This window comes from Aulonocara sp. 'chitande type north' Nkhata Bay, linkage group LG5 (genome assembly GCF_057382095.1).
Source record: "Aulonocara sp. 'chitande type north' Nkhata Bay isolate Kocher_YH1m ecotype deep benthic linkage group LG5, A_spYH_male_GT1.1, whole genome shotgun sequence".
Classification (NCBI taxonomy): domain Eukaryota; kingdom Metazoa; phylum Chordata; class Actinopteri; order Cichliformes; family Cichlidae; genus Aulonocara; species Aulonocara sp. 'chitande type north' Nkhata Bay.
In genome coordinates this window covers 22003185-22019980 of record NC_141348.1, presented here as the reverse complement: position 1 = coordinate 22019980, position 16796 = coordinate 22003185, and the positions used below count along the sequence as shown (strand labels likewise).

The following is a 16796-nucleotide window of genomic DNA, read 5'->3' as shown; positions in this document are numbered from 1 at the left end:
TTCAAATTAAAAAGGTAATGCATGTGAGCAAAACTGAGTGTATTACGTTGTTCCTCTTGGGCTGAGTGCCTTTAACTTAAGTTTAATCAGTTTTATTCCATCATCTCAACAGTAAGAAAGATTTTACTAAACTATAACAGTGAGGTCAATGCACGGATTGGGAGAATTTGAGGGGAAAATTATTTATGGCCTTTGCTTTTCCTGTGTGATATTAGTCTGTTAGTCTGCAACAGCTTTATTTGTTGTATAAGAGGCGCCCTGCAGGCCTTTGCCCTGTTCTTCTGTTTAACTAAGCTTAATATGCCTTAATTAGGCTAAAATATTGTTTGCTCACAAAACTAATTTCATTCTCTATTATTAATTTATTAATCCTAGAGGAAGTTATCTTGCCTAACATTCAGTTACTGTAGGATGGAGTAGAGTCATTAACTTTTACATTAAACTTTATTTTCACCATAGAGCTTTGTTGAATGACAACGAGTAATGAGGCATGAATAGTCAATGGTCTTCCCAAAATACATACCAAGTGCATTTAAAGGACTGACAAAATAACACATTTCATTAAACTGACAGCATGTCAGTACAGGTTTAACCATCCTGCTCTGATTTGTTCGAGATGAATTTTAAAGAACCAGAAAATCCAGATTCCTCTCAAGTGTCACCCTTTTTGTTACCAAAGTGCTGAAGTATTAAGACACGAGGAGTACATTTGACCAGTAGATGGCACTAGAAAGCCAACCAGTTAACAAAACAACAGGATCACTATTCTAGGTGTTATTATGCACATATGTGACAGAATTTTCCTACAGAGACATAAAAACACTTACACACTCTTCCCACCTCTTTCACTGCTCAGAGAATAAATTCTATAAGCTGTTGAAAATCTATATGAACTCCACAGCAATAAGAACATAATCCATTCAATTTTTTCACCTGAACTGAACCCTACAGGGATCTTTACAACTCTTGTAAATTAGTACATTCCACCGAATTGCAACAACCTACACACCACTGGCAGACTGTTAGTATTACATAAGTAACTCTTAAATATTTATATAAGGTGTGTGTAAAGTTTGAATGTAACCTGGTGGCTCTCTTTCCATGTGGAATCTGTCATTAACCAGGTTTTGTCTGTGAAATGTTAAAATACACAACATGAGTACCTGTTTCACGGGCTACCTAGCAACAACATGAAGAAACAAAAGAAAAGGCAATGTATCACTACTTGGATACGAAAATATATATTTTGATTTACAAGAAGACTATGTGTGCAAATGTAAATGGCCTGTATTTGTATAGCGCTTTACTTAGTCCCTATGGACCCCAAAGCGCTTTACACTATATTCAGTCATCCACCCAATCACACACACATTCACAAATGTACCAGGAGATTGCCAAAATAAAGATAGGGCAGTCCACTAAATCTGCTGTTGACATAGCAACCCTGTCCTCAGACCAGTTTTGACTGGATTACTCAAACATGGCAAAGCTCACATATTGGCCAAGTTTAAACAAAGGAAAGGGGCAACACTCTGACACATCAAACACAAGAGTGGACCAATGTGGGCACACTGCTAAGTTCTTCCAAAATGTGAGTCACTGCAGGGTTTTCCATTTGAATGTGTAAAGGAAAGTGAAACTGCGGGCGTGACCTCAAAATGAAACTGAAAAGATGGGATTAAAAGAGAAAACAGGTTGCCATGCCATCATAAAAAAGGCATTTTGTCTTCATTTTGCAGTTTCATTCACCTCTTCCTGCTGAGATGCACAGAATAAAAACGTTTCTGAGTTCAATTCCATTTCCATTGCACGTTCTCCCTGTGTTTGTGTGGGTTCCCTCCAGGTACTCTGGCTTCCTCCCACCGTCCAAAGACATGCAGTTTGTGGGAATAGGTTAACTGATTAATCCAAATTGCCCAATGGTTGTCTGTCTCTGTGTGTCAGGGCGTATCTCGCCCTGAAAAGGATAAGTGGAAGCGAATGGATAAGGATCTATGTGTCTGGGAGCAATAATGCTCAATCATAATAATATCTGCACTAATTTGAGAAGGTATTGTAACCGTGTTGCCAACCTGTCAGAGCTATCACAACCTCTACAAATATGAATGCAGATGGATAAATGTCATGCTACTGGTCCAAATTTTGGGATTCACTTCAAATTCCTTGCATTTGAAAAGAAAGTACAAGGTCTTTTGTGCTCTCTTCCTCCCCTCACCCCCTCCCTGTGCCCGCTTCTATTAAATGTTTGTTCCTGTTAAAAAGGAGTTTTTCCTTTCCACTGTGATGATTAATCAAACGACCAGATATAAATTTTTAGCAGAACATCTGCAAAAGTGTAGAGTAAGGCGGCAGCCACCATTTCTGCAAGTTTACCATGCATAAAGACTAGTGAGTGTAACAAGTGTCACCTGGCAGTTTGTTGCCTTCTGCCAGGTGATTGGCTGAAGAGCTGAGAAAAGGTAGTGGGTGTGTGGGGTGAAGTCAGCGCTCTTCTGTGGAAAAAACCAGAGGCAATTAATTCACTCAGGTGCGAGTGGGTATACTGTCGGTAAGAGACTTTTGCCATCTTTGTTTGGATCATTTGCTATTGCATGTGTCTATTTTTAATGTGTCATTGGACTTTTTTAGTGTGACCCAGGGGCGGAGCGTGGGGGTGGCTTACTGGGCTTAAGCCCGGGTCTTTTTGTCAGAAGCCCGGGGTCTTTTGGAGTGTAATTTTTTCATAGTTGGATGCCTGGCTGACAACTGTATAAAACAAAAAGTACACACAATATTCGAAGCACATAGTGCACACTGTGGGAATTTACAACTGTGCGTGAATCCCCCCTGATATTGGTATGATTCAAGACACTTCACCCGCTGCCTACTGGTGGTGGTCAGGGGGCCCGGTGGCGCCAGTGTCTGGCAGCCTCGCCTCTGTCAGTGCGCCCCAGGGTGGCTGTGGCTACAATGTAGCTTGCCATCACCAGTGTGTGAATGGGTGGATGACTGGATATGTAAAGTGCTTTGGGGTCCTTAGGGACTAGTAAAGCGCTATATAAATACAGGCCATTTATGATCCAAGCTCAGGCACTAAGCGACTGAGCGAGGGGGCAGGGCAGCTGCCGCCTGTGAGCGCGCTGTTGGAGAAACGGAGCCAGCCATACTAGGAGAGCTTAAGTTTGACCAGGTACCAAAGCAAATCATTCGTACCGTACAAATAATGTAAATATGACTGTGCATCACGAAAGATTGATATCAAACTGATCACTTGACCAATATTACATTACTCGCTCTTCAAGTGAATCAACAAATGGCGGAATGAAAAGCCGAACAAATGCTATTTTTTTTAGAGAGTCTTAGCTTACGCGTGTTTATTTCATATTTTCAGTTCTTACCCTCCCCGACTAAATCGGTTTCAGTAATGCACTGAAATATAAGAATGGACATTAGAGGGTTCTTTCAAAGAAAAAACTCAGGTAAATGTTATTTTATATATTATGCTTTGTATGGTGTTCAGTATATTTCTATGCAAAACAAGAGGGATTTCAGTACACAGCAGGATATTCACATTTGTAACCAGATATTTACATACACTTTAGGGAGAAAACGTAAAACATTTTTACTGTACAACATCAATTTAGAGTAAACTTTTGTTTTAGATAAATATTGAAATATATTTTGAATTAGTTAAATGTCAGAATAAAAAGAGACAGAGCTTTTATTTTTATCACTTTCATCAAATTTAGGAGTACATATACACTAAGTTTATTGTTAATTAATAAGAAAACTCCAGACGATTCCATTCTGAGCTGAAGAAGCTTCTGATTGGTTAGTAGAGTCCATGTGAGTAAATTGGTGGCACAGCTGTGGATGCATATAAGGCAAAACACAGAGCCTGTTTCTTTGAAATGGGAAAATCAAGAGATATCAACCAAAACACCAGGAGAAGAATTGTGGAGCTCCATAAGTGTGGCTCAAGTTTGAATACAATTTGGTGCCATTTACAATTAAGAAATACAGATAGTTTCTCTCTTTACTCTTAAAGTTAACAAATATGTTTTTTATATTTATCAATCTAAAAAAATAAACATTTAGTCTGATTTGATGTTACAATTAAAAAAAGTGTTTTGATCTGAAGAGTTCGTAAATATCTGGTTTCAACTGTAGATTTGATGATTGTCAGCACAAAGAGGGAGAGAGAGGAACAGAGAGGGAGAGGAGAATGGGAACAGAACAGAGATGAACAAGAGCAGGTAGACACACATGTTAGTCAAATGGTCGTTTACCACAAGTATCACCGTATCATAGGTCCTCATGTATCTCGTACCTAGTGTTTCCTTTTTAGGTTTGTTATTTTTCAAATTCTGTATTTATTAAGTTATGCAGCTTGTTTGCACAACAAGGCTAAATAATTATATAAACTTTTCTCAATCTAAATATTGTACTTTGGTAGATTTAAAAAAATAAGTGTAGTGCAGGTCTATGATGATTTTTAGTGCTACTATCATCTAGTTCTGATTCTGGTTCTGTCTTGGTTAAGTCCCAAGTAGCCCTGATTTTGAACTGTTGTAGTCCTGTTTTAATTCAGGATCAGTTCTGGGTCTGGTTGAATTGGGGTTTAGTCCTCGTGTCTTGATACAGCCAGACTTTGTTCTGCCTTGCTGCTTAATTAAAAAACTAGTTTAAGGTGTCCTGCACATGTGATATATATTTTTCCCTATATGAAGTCATTCTTTTTTTGAACAAAACTCAAAACAAAGCCAATTAATCTTTCGGTCATTTCTAACCCCCCCCCCCCCCCCCCCAAAAAAAAAAAAAAAAATCCCACATGCATACTACCCTTTAGGGCTAAGCCCCGGGTGTTTCAAATGTCTGGCTCCGCCTCTGGTGTGACCACGAATTTTAATAGAAGAATTGATCAAGCCCTAGATCGACTGCGCGCAGGGAAACTGATCATATTGTAGGTATATTGAGTGTTTGTTTTAGCTTCATGATTTTGAATGGTTTCATAAAATTTATATTTTATTGGGTAATATTTTAATTGATAATGTTGTTTGTTTTTCAGCTGTGCTGTCTCTGCTGTCCTTTTTTCGTTCTTTTGATTCATTTGTAATTTTGTTTTGGTTAGTCCGTCCAGCCGTAAAGGCGGTTATTGATTGAGAGTAAGTTGTGTAAGGGCGGACTAATCCCCCTTTTTGTTTTTTAATTGTTTGTGCCACTTCCCTTTATCTCCCAGATCGCAGGCCATGCATAGCACTGATTCCCAGCTGCGCTGAGACCCGAATTGTTTGCGGTGTGTGTGTGCCACGATTGCAGTGTCGCTAAGCGGGGTGTGACGGGTTGCAGTGTTGTTATTTTCGCACAGTTTGTGTGGTAAGTCTCATGTGCTCTGGGATATCAGCAGGATGTGTTGTAAGTCCTGTCTGGAAATGACTGGGAATTTGTATGTCTAACTCATGTAATAAATAAATGATCAATTTATTTCTTTGCCCCGTTTACTCATCCCTTGTCCTCGGTTACATGAGCAAAGCGGAAAACTGCTGTGCTGATTGAAGAAACAATACATTCAGTTAGTCTTGTGTCTGGAACATTAGCAGCTCCTTCAGAGCTTTCTTGTCTCTGTGAAAGTGAGGCTGTTCCCATTCATTATATTTGCTCGTTTTAGCAGCGCATGAAGGCTTTTCGTGGCTTCTACATTTGTGCATTTGTTCAGGGTGTGGTCTCTGTGTTTTCTGTTCTCTTGCTCTATCTCAATTTTTGGTGTGGAGGACAAGCTGTATTCTGCATACCAGTTAGTATTTAACCTGTCAATCAGGTGCGTCAGGATTATCTGGTCATTTAACTAGAGCTGAGCGTGTTAAAGTCACTGCTGGACAGTTAGTAGTGAAGTTGTTTTATTTTTAAGACAGAATATTCAAAATTTAGTTTTATTATTAATTATTTCGGCGGATGAAGCGTGCCCTGTGCTGTCATTACGTGGATGAAGTAGTAGCTTTCTTGAACGTTCCTCGTTCACTGTGTGTGTGTGTGTGGGTAAGTTCAGAGATCCACAGGGTAGCTGTCCTTCGGGCATCTTGAGCAACACAGAACACTGCACACAGAAACACAAGAGAGGTGAGTGCGCTGCGGTTTGGACCAAAAAGCGGGAGAAAACTGATTTCTTCTGTTCATGAAGACTTATTTACAAGTTGGGTGAGGAAGGGCTACAAGAAGCATGCTTGCTAACTGAAATGTTAGCTAGGTTAGCCGTGAGGATGGTGATGAAGCGCAACGCCGGCATGTTTGTTACGTAGACATTGAAGTGCTGCCATTTTTAAAAAAATAAAATAAAATTTAAATTAAAACTGTGCTTGTGTTGAATTCGTTAGGATTATTGCCGCCTTGGTTCGCTGTGGTTAATATAAAATAGTCAGTGAAGATTTTTAATAGATTTTTCCCTCGCTTGTCATCAGAAGCCTCTAACCGGTTTAGCTAATGTGTACTCAGCGTGAACCAGCAGGGACCTGGAGCTTCTGTGCCCTCATACTCCTTTTTTGGTATTATTATTATGATGATGTTGTCTATGCTGGTTGTTTTGCCAGGTTTGACCAAACTAAAAAGGACATTCCTCTGTATTTTATTTCTGTCTTGGTTGTTTTGAAAGTACATATTGTCCTTTTAGTTTACTTTTTCTGAAATGCAGGATTTTATATTGTTTTCATTTTAGTTTCATACATTTTATATAAGTCTGCTAATACATGTAATTTACTTTATGAAGTGTAACATATGAAGTGTAAGTATGTCCTGTCCATAGTGTTAGTTTTGAGGAACACCATGCAGATACTAGCAGATACTACAGAAACAAGGTGATTTAGCACTTTACAAAAAATGTTGAACCCGACCAAATATGGGATTTTGCAGATTTTGTTGATTTGTAAATTCAGTATTCCAATATATTGGCCAATATTTTTTTTTTTTCTTCGAGGCACATATTTACATAACATTTGTGTGTTGTTATTTACTCCTTTATGCTCTGCCCGACCTTGCTGGGATCAGTTGTTGTTGTTGTTGTTGCTTTCCAAAGATTTTACCAAAGATGGTAAAATCCAAGCCAAGGCTGGACAAATTACGCAATGTTAACACTCATAACATGGGTGATTGGCGTTTATCCTATCCCTTTCTTTTTAAAATTCCATCTACTGGATGATATAAATGCTGATGGTGACTGATTAGATCAGTTGGTAAGGCTGTAACATACATTTATTCATTCGTCCTTTCACCATTCAGAGCTGCGACTGAGCTCTGCCCTGGCAGGCTGTGCTGGGGGAAGTTGTGTCTGTGGTTGTGGTTACTGATTGTGGTTGAATTTCAGAGGTGGGTCGAGTATCCAAAAATTGTACTCAAGCAAGAGTAGCATTACTTTAAAATATTATTACTCAAGTAAAAGTGAAAAGTAGTCTTCAAAAAAGTTACTCGAGTAAGAGTAAAAAAGTACTTGGTGAAAAGACTACGCAAGTAGCGAGTAACTGTTTGAAATGTCTGATTTTTATAAATAAATGCTATCAGACAAACAATAAATAAATATACAAATTTTAGTATTTTCAAAAGGAATATATGTAAAAATCAACAAAATAAGGCACAACAATTCTAATTTCAAGATTTCAGATTTTCACAACATTTTTCAAACAAGCTTTTTTCACCAATACCTACAGTAAATAATATAAATATATAAACAGTGCAAACAATTTCCAGTGACAAGATATGCTGTAAACTTTATATTCATTTTTGCTCCAAATGGCACAGCAGCCTCAGAGAAAACATTAGAACGAGGTATCTTCATCATATGTACATACAAGGCAGCTCAGTTTACCATAAGTTGTATGGGTGTGCATCTATTTCTGCATATTTAGCAAAAATGTGCCATTTCTTCACTCAGTGAGGTGATGGTAAGCTTCAGCAGCAGTTTGCTCTCAAGGTTCTTGCTGTGAAGCTGTCACTGTTTATCAGTGAACAGGAGTCCTGCATGACTGAGAAGTCCTTCACAAGCTCCAGATGCAGGAAGAGCTGTATTGATTTTGATCAACAGCTTCTTGATGTGAGGAACACCATGCAATAGAGCCACACCTCCAGTGAATGGACATGAAAGGTACCTCTCCAGCCCTGCTTCTGGCTTTCCTGACCCCATGGATCCATCATCTTAGTCGGTTAGGCTGCTTTTTGCGCTGGCCTCATCCAGCTCTGTCTAGGCGATGTCTGATGAAGTTGAGACCTGTGGAAAGATGTAAGGTTTTCAAAAGAATTAGCTCTGGTCATTATAGTGCTGTATACACTGCAAAGCTGTGGATGTTTGGCAAGAAGATTCGATCACACTGGAGATGTTTTTTTTACTAACTCTTGTAGAAAAACAAAATCTTGTCATTCATATCCCGCACAAACAGTTTGCAATGAATTCCAGATTAACCCATATGGAAAAGATATATATAAATCTTATAAAGTTTGTATCTGTCTTGTGTGAAACTTGTATGAAAAGCATATAAGAGTGAAAATGGATATAAGATCCCTTGAAAAATTATATAATGAAACTTATGTTTTGGATACTTACTAAAATGTATGAAAGTAATGAGAAAATGGCCACTTTCATGAGTAAATCATGTAAGCCTTATATAATTTACTCATGAAAGTGGCCACTTTCATGAGTAATCGCATAAGTTTTTACTATTTCTTTTCCATATGGGTTAAGTTTAAAATAAGAATGCGTGCAAGGCTAAGCAGTGCTAGCCAATAGATCCTCCTGTTTGGCTGTTACTCTGGGAAAAGACGAGAAAGACATTGATGGAAGCCGTGACGGGAGCTGCGATGTAGCCTATATAATATTTATATTGTACGAACGTGATAATTCTGTATATTGTAATAACGTGATATTATATTGATACGCTTCCGTATCTGAGGCTTTTCAGTGTGGCCTCACAAAATTATCACAACTACAACAACCATGAAAAGAGCTGGATGGACATTGCTGCTCAATCACAGCTGCCTGGTCAATGTTTTTCATTAGTAATTTAGCAAAGTTGACGGTGGTGGTGTGTGTGCCTGTGTGAGTGAGTGAAAGACAGAGAGGGAGAGCGAGAGACAGATTTTGTATGATAAGCTTCATGTTATGAATGCACAGTTTGAGCACTCAGGTCGTATCAGGCCGTATAGTGTGAGACCCTGCATCGTGGCCTATGAACTTCTACCCATAAATTCATATGGATATTTCACCATCTATCACCATTCAGACACAAAGAGTCTGATACCTTATTTAACAGGATTTTATGCATTTTCTTGTTATTTCAAGCCTTTTGATGAACAAAAATCTGTTTTTCAAGTTGGAGTAAATCATAAATATAAATCAAGGTTTTATGTATTTATTTTCTATATCTATTTATCTTTTTCTTATCGCTGTGGGTGCCAACAAAAACCGCATCATTGTGCTTTTGTCACATGTTAGCATACTTGTAACAATACTGCTGCATGTCGCTCGTCTTACACCCATTCATAAAGTAATATGTTGCCAAGAATCATGATTGCTAGTATACATCCACATTTAAAACCAGAACCACTGTAAAAGCTGTGTCATCTTTTAAATACAGTCTGTCCAAATCAGGTTTGTAGTTGAAATCAACAGTGCAGAATCGTGCAGAGCGTTGTACCAAGTTTGGTCCCAATACTTTATATGATAAAATATAAGGTAAGCTTAACTCTACAGGTTAGACACACACACAGATGTTTTTCTGTAGCCCTGTTGTTATTTTACACCAATACAGTTGTGTTTATGGTGATATGCTCAGTTGTAACATCTCCGAAAGGTTAGATTTGGTGATGTTTCTGCTAAAAAGTGAAATTTTCAGTTGTCATTCTGAGTGAGACAGACTGAGGTCATGGCATTACTTCTGTTCAGCTTTGTGAACACATGACTCGGTGGTTGCACAACGCTTTCTGTTAAAAAAAAGAAAGTGGTTAGATTCAGGAGTTAATGACATCATTCTTGAAAGTCTTTGAAAATCTGAATTTCCTCAGTGACTGTAACTGTGCTGCTTCTTTAAAAGCTGTCAGATAAGTCAAAGTAATGTTTATGGCTGTTGTGATAAGATATGTGTAATCACCTGATAAAGCACAGCTATGTCATGTGATATCTTCTGGTTTATCAGTGGTCTGTAAATGCGTTTTTGGTTGGTAGTTCTAGTTTAGTATGGTATTGTTCTCGATTCTCGGGTTAGTCAATCTTCTATTCCTCAGTTTTTATTGTTTGCTGGACAACATACAAGAGTGAATTGAACCCTTGGCCTCCTCGTTCCCCTCCTCCCTGCTCACTCCCCCTCAGCTGGTTGGCTATTTTTTTTTTTTTTGAAGGATGAAGTAACAGCTTATTGGTCAGTTGATTAGAAATGGAAACATTTTAAAGTTCTGTTTGTCATTTACTCAAAACCCATTGGCTGTAAGTGTACACACAGTTTGGAGTTTCTCGAGGAGTGCAACAACATTGAATTATACAAGTAAAAATTGGGAACTCTGTTGAAATGTTTCACATTACTGACATTTTCAGAAGTACATTTATCTGCCCCTAAGACCTGCTAACAAAGTGTGGATGGAAAAATAATGATCAGCTACCAGATGATGCTCATGTGCTTTTTTATTTTTTTTTTTATTTTTTTATTTCTCTTTCTTTGTCAGAACGTCAATGCAATGCTGCTCCTCAGACGCTGCCACAGGCTGAATCCAATTGGCCCGCTCAGCATTGACAGGTACATTATTATAACAACGTATTTCTAATGTTTATTTCATATAATTTACTTCATTTTTACTTGTGATGTAGCTCAGTAGCTGAGCTCCACTAAGACAACTTTTTCTGGTTAACAGACTGTGTACCTGCAAATTAATTTAGTGTTACGAGTTTTTAGGTTACGTTTTTAGTGTACAATAAATCTAAAAGCTTGCACTTTATTTTGGTGCTACAGTAGCAATTAGCAACATATATTCCAGGTTTTTCCTGGTGAACATTTAAAACTGACAGAAAACTGACAACTACAGGATGTCTTAGTTTTGTTTTGTTTTTGTCTTGCATTGTGCACTTCTTCTTTCTGTCACAGGCATAATCTGTAAACAAATGATGGCTGTAGCTTCCAGTGAATAAAAAGTAAAGAAAATGCAGAAGTGCCTTAAACCTGGAAAGTGTCTGATTGACAAGAACATTTTTCAGCTTAACCCAAACACATTGCCAGTGCAGTAAAAGCATGCATCAGTCATGGATTGGCCATCCTGGAGCTCAGACCTCAACTTTACTGACCCAGTGTGGGATCATTATGACAGAGAACCGAACAAAGAGCAGCCATCTTCCAAAGAAGCGCTTTAAATGTCCATCAAGAAGCCTAGCCTTCTGAAGACTAGTTAATGAAATGACAAGAAAGCTGCCTAAGAGAGTCAGACTGTGTTTAAGAATGAAGGTGGTCATACCAAACATTCACTTTCATTCTCATTAGAATTTTACTAGTAGGTTTTGCTGTGTGTGTATATATATGTCAAAGTTATATTTCCATTTTTAAAATGTTCTCAGAAATCAGGTGGCACCTGTAGTTGCATCGTGTGCAGTTCGTCTCTGCAGCAGCAGCAATGACCAGAGGTTTCACCAATATGGCTTCAGTGCCAGCTGGAGACACGTCCTGGCAGGACTGCTGGCTGGCACAGGGGCTGTACTAGCATATGGTCTACACCGTCACAAGGTTACAAACGGACAATATCTGTCCATTTTTACTTTCTTTTTAAAGTTTAATGCACTTTTTTTTTTTTTTTTGCCATAATTTGCTAAATTATGCTAACTACATATGTTTTTAACCACAGCAGCAAATGAAAATTTAAAATTGCACCGTCTCAGCAAAAATCTTTATCAGCAGATTTTGTACCTTCAGAGTTTGTCAAGCAAAAACAGAGCACTGCCCTGCAAAGTCCACGGTCGTTACAGAAACCCTTTCTCAGCAGTACAACCAGATTAACAGCACCGACAGCATAATTTTCTCAAACTGCCAAGTCTGACATTTTCTAACTTTAACAGTTAAATGTCAACTGATGTCTTTCCAGGAATTAGGCTGTACCTAATGAGGCTCGTATGCAAGCAGTCAGTGCTAACTCTCAAGGAGCTGCTTACTGGTTGTTTATCTAGTCAAATAAAAAAGGCCACACGGTTTTATGTTAAGGTAGTAAGCAGCAGTAGCGCTTCAAATTTGAAAAGTTGAAAGCTCATATATTTTCTTCTTTTGACATCCCAGGGAACTTTTTGGTGTTTTTAATATAAGTAGGGAGTATATAGGTCTGTGCATGACCATTAGTTTATTGCTATTTTGATAGAAACTGATGCCTGATGCCTCTTTCTGTGCAGGCTATAGAGAAGAGCTCCCCGCTTCCTATCATCAGCCAGGAGGAAGTTACAAGGCATCGCTCCCTGAAAGATGGCGTTTGGGTCACCTACCAAGGCGGTGTCTATGACATTACCGAGTTTGTTTCCATACACCCTGGTGGGGAGAAAATCATGATGGCAGCAGGTGGTGCCATTGAGCCCTTCTGGTCGCTTTATGCGGTACACAATCAGGAGCATGTGCTGGAAATCCTCTCTGAGTATAAGGTGAGAAACCCGCTTGTTTCTGTTGATTTAACTAAAGCGCTGTTACATACTAAGGAGTTAAAATGTACTGCACTGGGGTTTGTTATTCAGTATTAAAAGATCAGGTGTAACCACTGAGCTTGGTTAGAGTTTAACATAATCACCCCTGTAGTAAGTTAGCTAAAGGGGAGCGTGGGTGTAAAAGCTTTAGCAACACTGCTATTCATAGAAATTTACCAGGAAAAAAAACTTTCTTATGGGTGGAAATAGTTGTGTCAAACGGGATATTACAAAGTATAGCTGTGTGGAAATTTGCACTTAAACCAAACTGCAGACCTCAACACATGTGTGAGCCTTTCATTTGACATCAACACAGACATACCCACTGCTAAGCTTGCAGAGCTCTTTCTTTTAATAAGGTTCTCACTCAAAAGAAAAGCTGACATAATAATAAAACAGTAGATGCTGTTCATTAGATATTTTTGAAAAATTGCAACAGAGGTTGATGAGCTTTCGCAGCACATCGCTTGAATTTATCCTTAAATTAACTTTTTAAATGTATGCTGTTCATCTTGCCCTTCTGTTCAATGCAGACACATATGAAAAGGTCTGCTGCACACTATATACTGAGGAAAACCTCATGGCTGTAAGCTGAATGCTGGCACTCCCTCAAGTGGTCACTGAGGAAAAAATGTGTGGCTGATGTTTTTATTAGCTTCTTGAGCTGAAGAGAAGTTCAGTTGCAGTTTTGGTCTAATAAAATCTTTGTGTTTGTGGTTGATGCAAGATTGGTGAGCTGAAAGCGGAAGACCTGAAGAAGCAATCTACTTTTAAATCATCAGACCCCTACTCTTCTGACCCTGAGCGTCACCCTGCCCTGCGCACCAACAGCCTCAAGCCCTTCAATGCTGAACCTCCGCCTGAAATCCTCGCTGACAGCTACATCACGCCCACTGCTTTCTTCTTCAAAAGAAACCACCTCCCGGTTCCTCAGGTGGACCCCGATTTATATCGCCTACATGTGGAGGGGCTACCCAGAGGAGTGCTCACACTGTCTTTAGAAGAGTTGAAGACTCGATTCCCCAAACACACCATCACAGCTACCCTGCAGTGTGCAGGAAACCGCCGTAGTGAGATGAATAAGACCCGGCAGGTTAAGGGACTGAACTGGGGCTTTGGTGCCATTGGTAATGCGACATGGAGCGGCGCCAAGCTCAGGGATGTCCTGCTGGCTGCAGGTTACGGGCCAGATGTAGCCCAGTGGGCTCGCCACGTTCAGTTTGAAGGACTGGATAAAGAAATAACAGGGAGTGCGTACGGTGCTTCAATCCCTATAAATAAGGCAGTTAGCGAGGAGGGTGATGTGCTGCTGGCCTATGAAATGAACGGCAAGGATATTCCAGCCGACCATGGCTTCCCCATTCGTGTGGTTGTACCAGGTGTAGTGGGCACACGCAACGTGAAGTGGCTGGGTAAAATAGTAGTCAGTGCACAGGAGAGCAGCAGCCACTGGCAGCAGAACGATTACAAAGGTTTCGCCCCTGGAATAGACTGGGACACAGTGGACTACAAATCTGCTCCAGCCATCCAAGAGCTGCCTGTTCAATCTGCCATTACCACACCTGCAGAAGGCTCCGTGATCGATCGCAGCGAAGAAATGCTGACTGTGAAGGGCTACGCTTGGAGCGGCGGGGGCAGAGAGGTGATACGCGTCGATGTTTCTGTGGACGGAGGGAAGACGTGGAAGGAGGCAAAGTTGAAGAGCAGCGACAAGGAAGGAGATCAAACTTCTCCCCCACTAGGACGAGCTTGGGCATGGAAGCTGTGGGAGATAACGGTTCCTCTTCCTCCAGAGGCCCAAGAGCTGGAGCTCATTTGCAAGGCAGTGGACAACAGTTACAACACGCAGCCGGACACATTCGGTCCGATCTGGAATGTGAGGGGCTTGCTGAGTAACGCCTGGCACAGAGTGAAGGTGAAGATCAGCGAGGATGACGACGAAGAATAGGCTCAGCGGTTGAAGTACAGAAATCAAAAGACTTAGAGCTTAAACAGAGTCATCTCAGAGTGGGCTCTTTTTGTCTTTTTTAATTACATTTGTGTCATGGACTCAGCAAATGTAGGATCAACCAGGAGTAGCACTACATTTTGAAATATTTTTGACAAACAGCCTTAAAAATGTATTCATTTTGTTGCCTGGGAGATTTGCAGCGGTACACACATGGGATGAAGCTCAAGGCTGTGAACAGCCAAATTAAATTGTCTGGTTATCTCCATTTATTAGTCACTGTCTTTTATTCTTAAGCAAAACTGTGGTTCAGTTTGACTCTGAAGCTCTGTGGTTTATAATGATGAAGCATTTATTTTTTTATAATCCATATTTATAACACTGAAGATGAACTTAGAGCTATTCAAAGAAAATCTACCTGTAGTAACCATCTCGTTGAAGTAATCGATGTTTGGCTTAGGTTAGCGCATCAGTGGTGGACTGTGGCCTCTGACTAATCATGCTGCTCTTTCAGAGGAGATATGAAATACAAAACTATAGTGTGAAGTTCCAGCTGTGTACAGGACAACGCTACAGCGCAGCAGAGGTCCCTGTGTGGTAAGGAGAGGCCAGAAAAAATATACTGTTGAGAAGTGAGTGCTGACTCCTTACACTCAGAGAGAGGACGGGAGAATAATATGTAGGACCAGTAAAATGTAACGGTTAGTCATTTTAGCATTTGTTTGAAGAACTGGAGAAACTGCAGGTTTTATTTTTTTACAACATTATGAAAATATGCCGATGCACTGCTCTTAAATCTTATTAACAGGTGGATTATATTTGAAAGTGTGAGAATCATGAAATGTATTTAACTGCTTACAATGAATAAAGACTTGGACTTTACACTGGCCTATGTCTGGTTATTCAGCTTTTCCTGATTTTGGCCTTTCACACTATTTTTTTTTTTCTCAAATTAATGTACAAGGAATAATTACACCATGATGACAGATGGCTGTTGTTACAGATGGATTTCAGCAACTTTCAGTCCAGCTGGTACACACAACTCCTCCTGTCAGTCACGTAGCTCTGCTCTGTTTGCTTTAGATACTTACGTGTGTGTGTGTGTGTGTGTGTGTGTGTGTCTTATGATTTCAAAAGCAGCCCGATCTCAAAAAAAGAACACTTTGTACATACTAGTCTTACTCTTCCCTCCTTTTGTTCCTTTTTCCCTTTTAATTACATAACTAACTTTCACAACAATGACAAATGCAAATGGCAGGAAGCACAAAGCTGACGCCTGAGGTTTACTGCAAGGTCAGCAAACACGCAGAACTGTCACATTGATGGTAAATGGTAATATTTTGCCAGTATGATGCAAGATTAACATAACTGAAGTCTGCAATACAGTTGTTTTCTTTGTAAAGTTTTATAAAAAGACAAATATTAAGAAAAGATGTTTCACCTCTCATTGAAGATGCTTCATTTCTAAAAACAAATAGTGGAGAAAGAACAACGTATTTAAACCCTAGTGGGGTTTTGGAAGTAATCCTGAGGGTCCTCATATGAGCCAAGTTGTGGAAAAAAGGCGTGGGTCATTACCATCACCAGGGGTTAAGGGTGAAACCCCCTGTGAGACCTTGCCCCACTCTGCCATGTGAGGTCACCTAAGGAATAGTGTGAGTGTTCATTGAAGATCCTGGGAAGAGATCTCAAGACTGCATTTTAGGTGGCTAAAGCTGGTGTAAGTCACCGCCTCTGTTCAATGATGGTTGTTCACATTGGACATTGATAACCTCTTTCACTCCTGTTTCACACCATCTGTCTTCTCGGTCATTGATATGATGAGAAAGAGGTTTTTTTTTAAGAACTAAAAGAACTGAAGAAGTCCTGTTAACTTTTCAGGCTCTCGCGCCTACCATGAACCTGGACAGCTGAGACATAAGTCATTCTTCTTAGCTTAGTACTACTATGTAAATCAGTGCTAGAACTGAATAATTATGAGCAAAGACACATCACGTTATAAAAGTTATTACTATAACCTAATAAAAAAATGTGGATTCAGACTCCTCTGCTGGTGTAACAGACTGCCTGTGTGGTACCTGTGAGGCTATACGATGCCAACCATGCACTCACATCTTGAGACCAGCTGTTTTACTGCCTTTAATGCTCCTGTACATTTATGCCACTTCAGTACACAGCGCTCTATTCCAATCA

General features: G+C 39.6%; 1 protein-coding gene across 8 annotated transcripts; it reads left to right on the top strand.

Annotated features, from left to right (window-relative positions):
- The first annotated feature begins 2482 nt into the window (after window positions 1-2482).
- Window positions 2483-15485, top strand: suox (sulfite oxidase). 8 transcript variants are annotated; one of them, XM_086292109.1, is made up of 6 exons: window positions 2496-2548; window positions 5219-5355; window positions 10675-10745; window positions 11555-11720; window positions 12374-12616; window positions 13383-15485. In XM_086292109.1, the coding sequence occupies exons 3-6, from the start codon at window positions 10687-10689 to the stop codon at window positions 14601-14603; spliced, it is 1689 nt and encodes a 562-aa protein (XP_086148235.1). In that variant the 5' UTR covers window positions 2496-2548; window positions 5219-5355; window positions 10675-10686; the 3' UTR covers window positions 14604-15485. The 8 variants fall into 8 exon arrangements, with proteins under 8 accessions (XP_086148234.1, XP_086148235.1, XP_086148238.1 ...); XM_086292108.1 differs by lacking the exon at window positions 5219-5355 and having other exon boundaries at window positions 2483-2548; XM_086292112.1 differs by lacking the exon at window positions 5219-5355 and having other exon boundaries at window positions 2498-2527.
- The last annotated feature ends 1311 nt before the right edge of the window (window positions 15486-16796 follow it).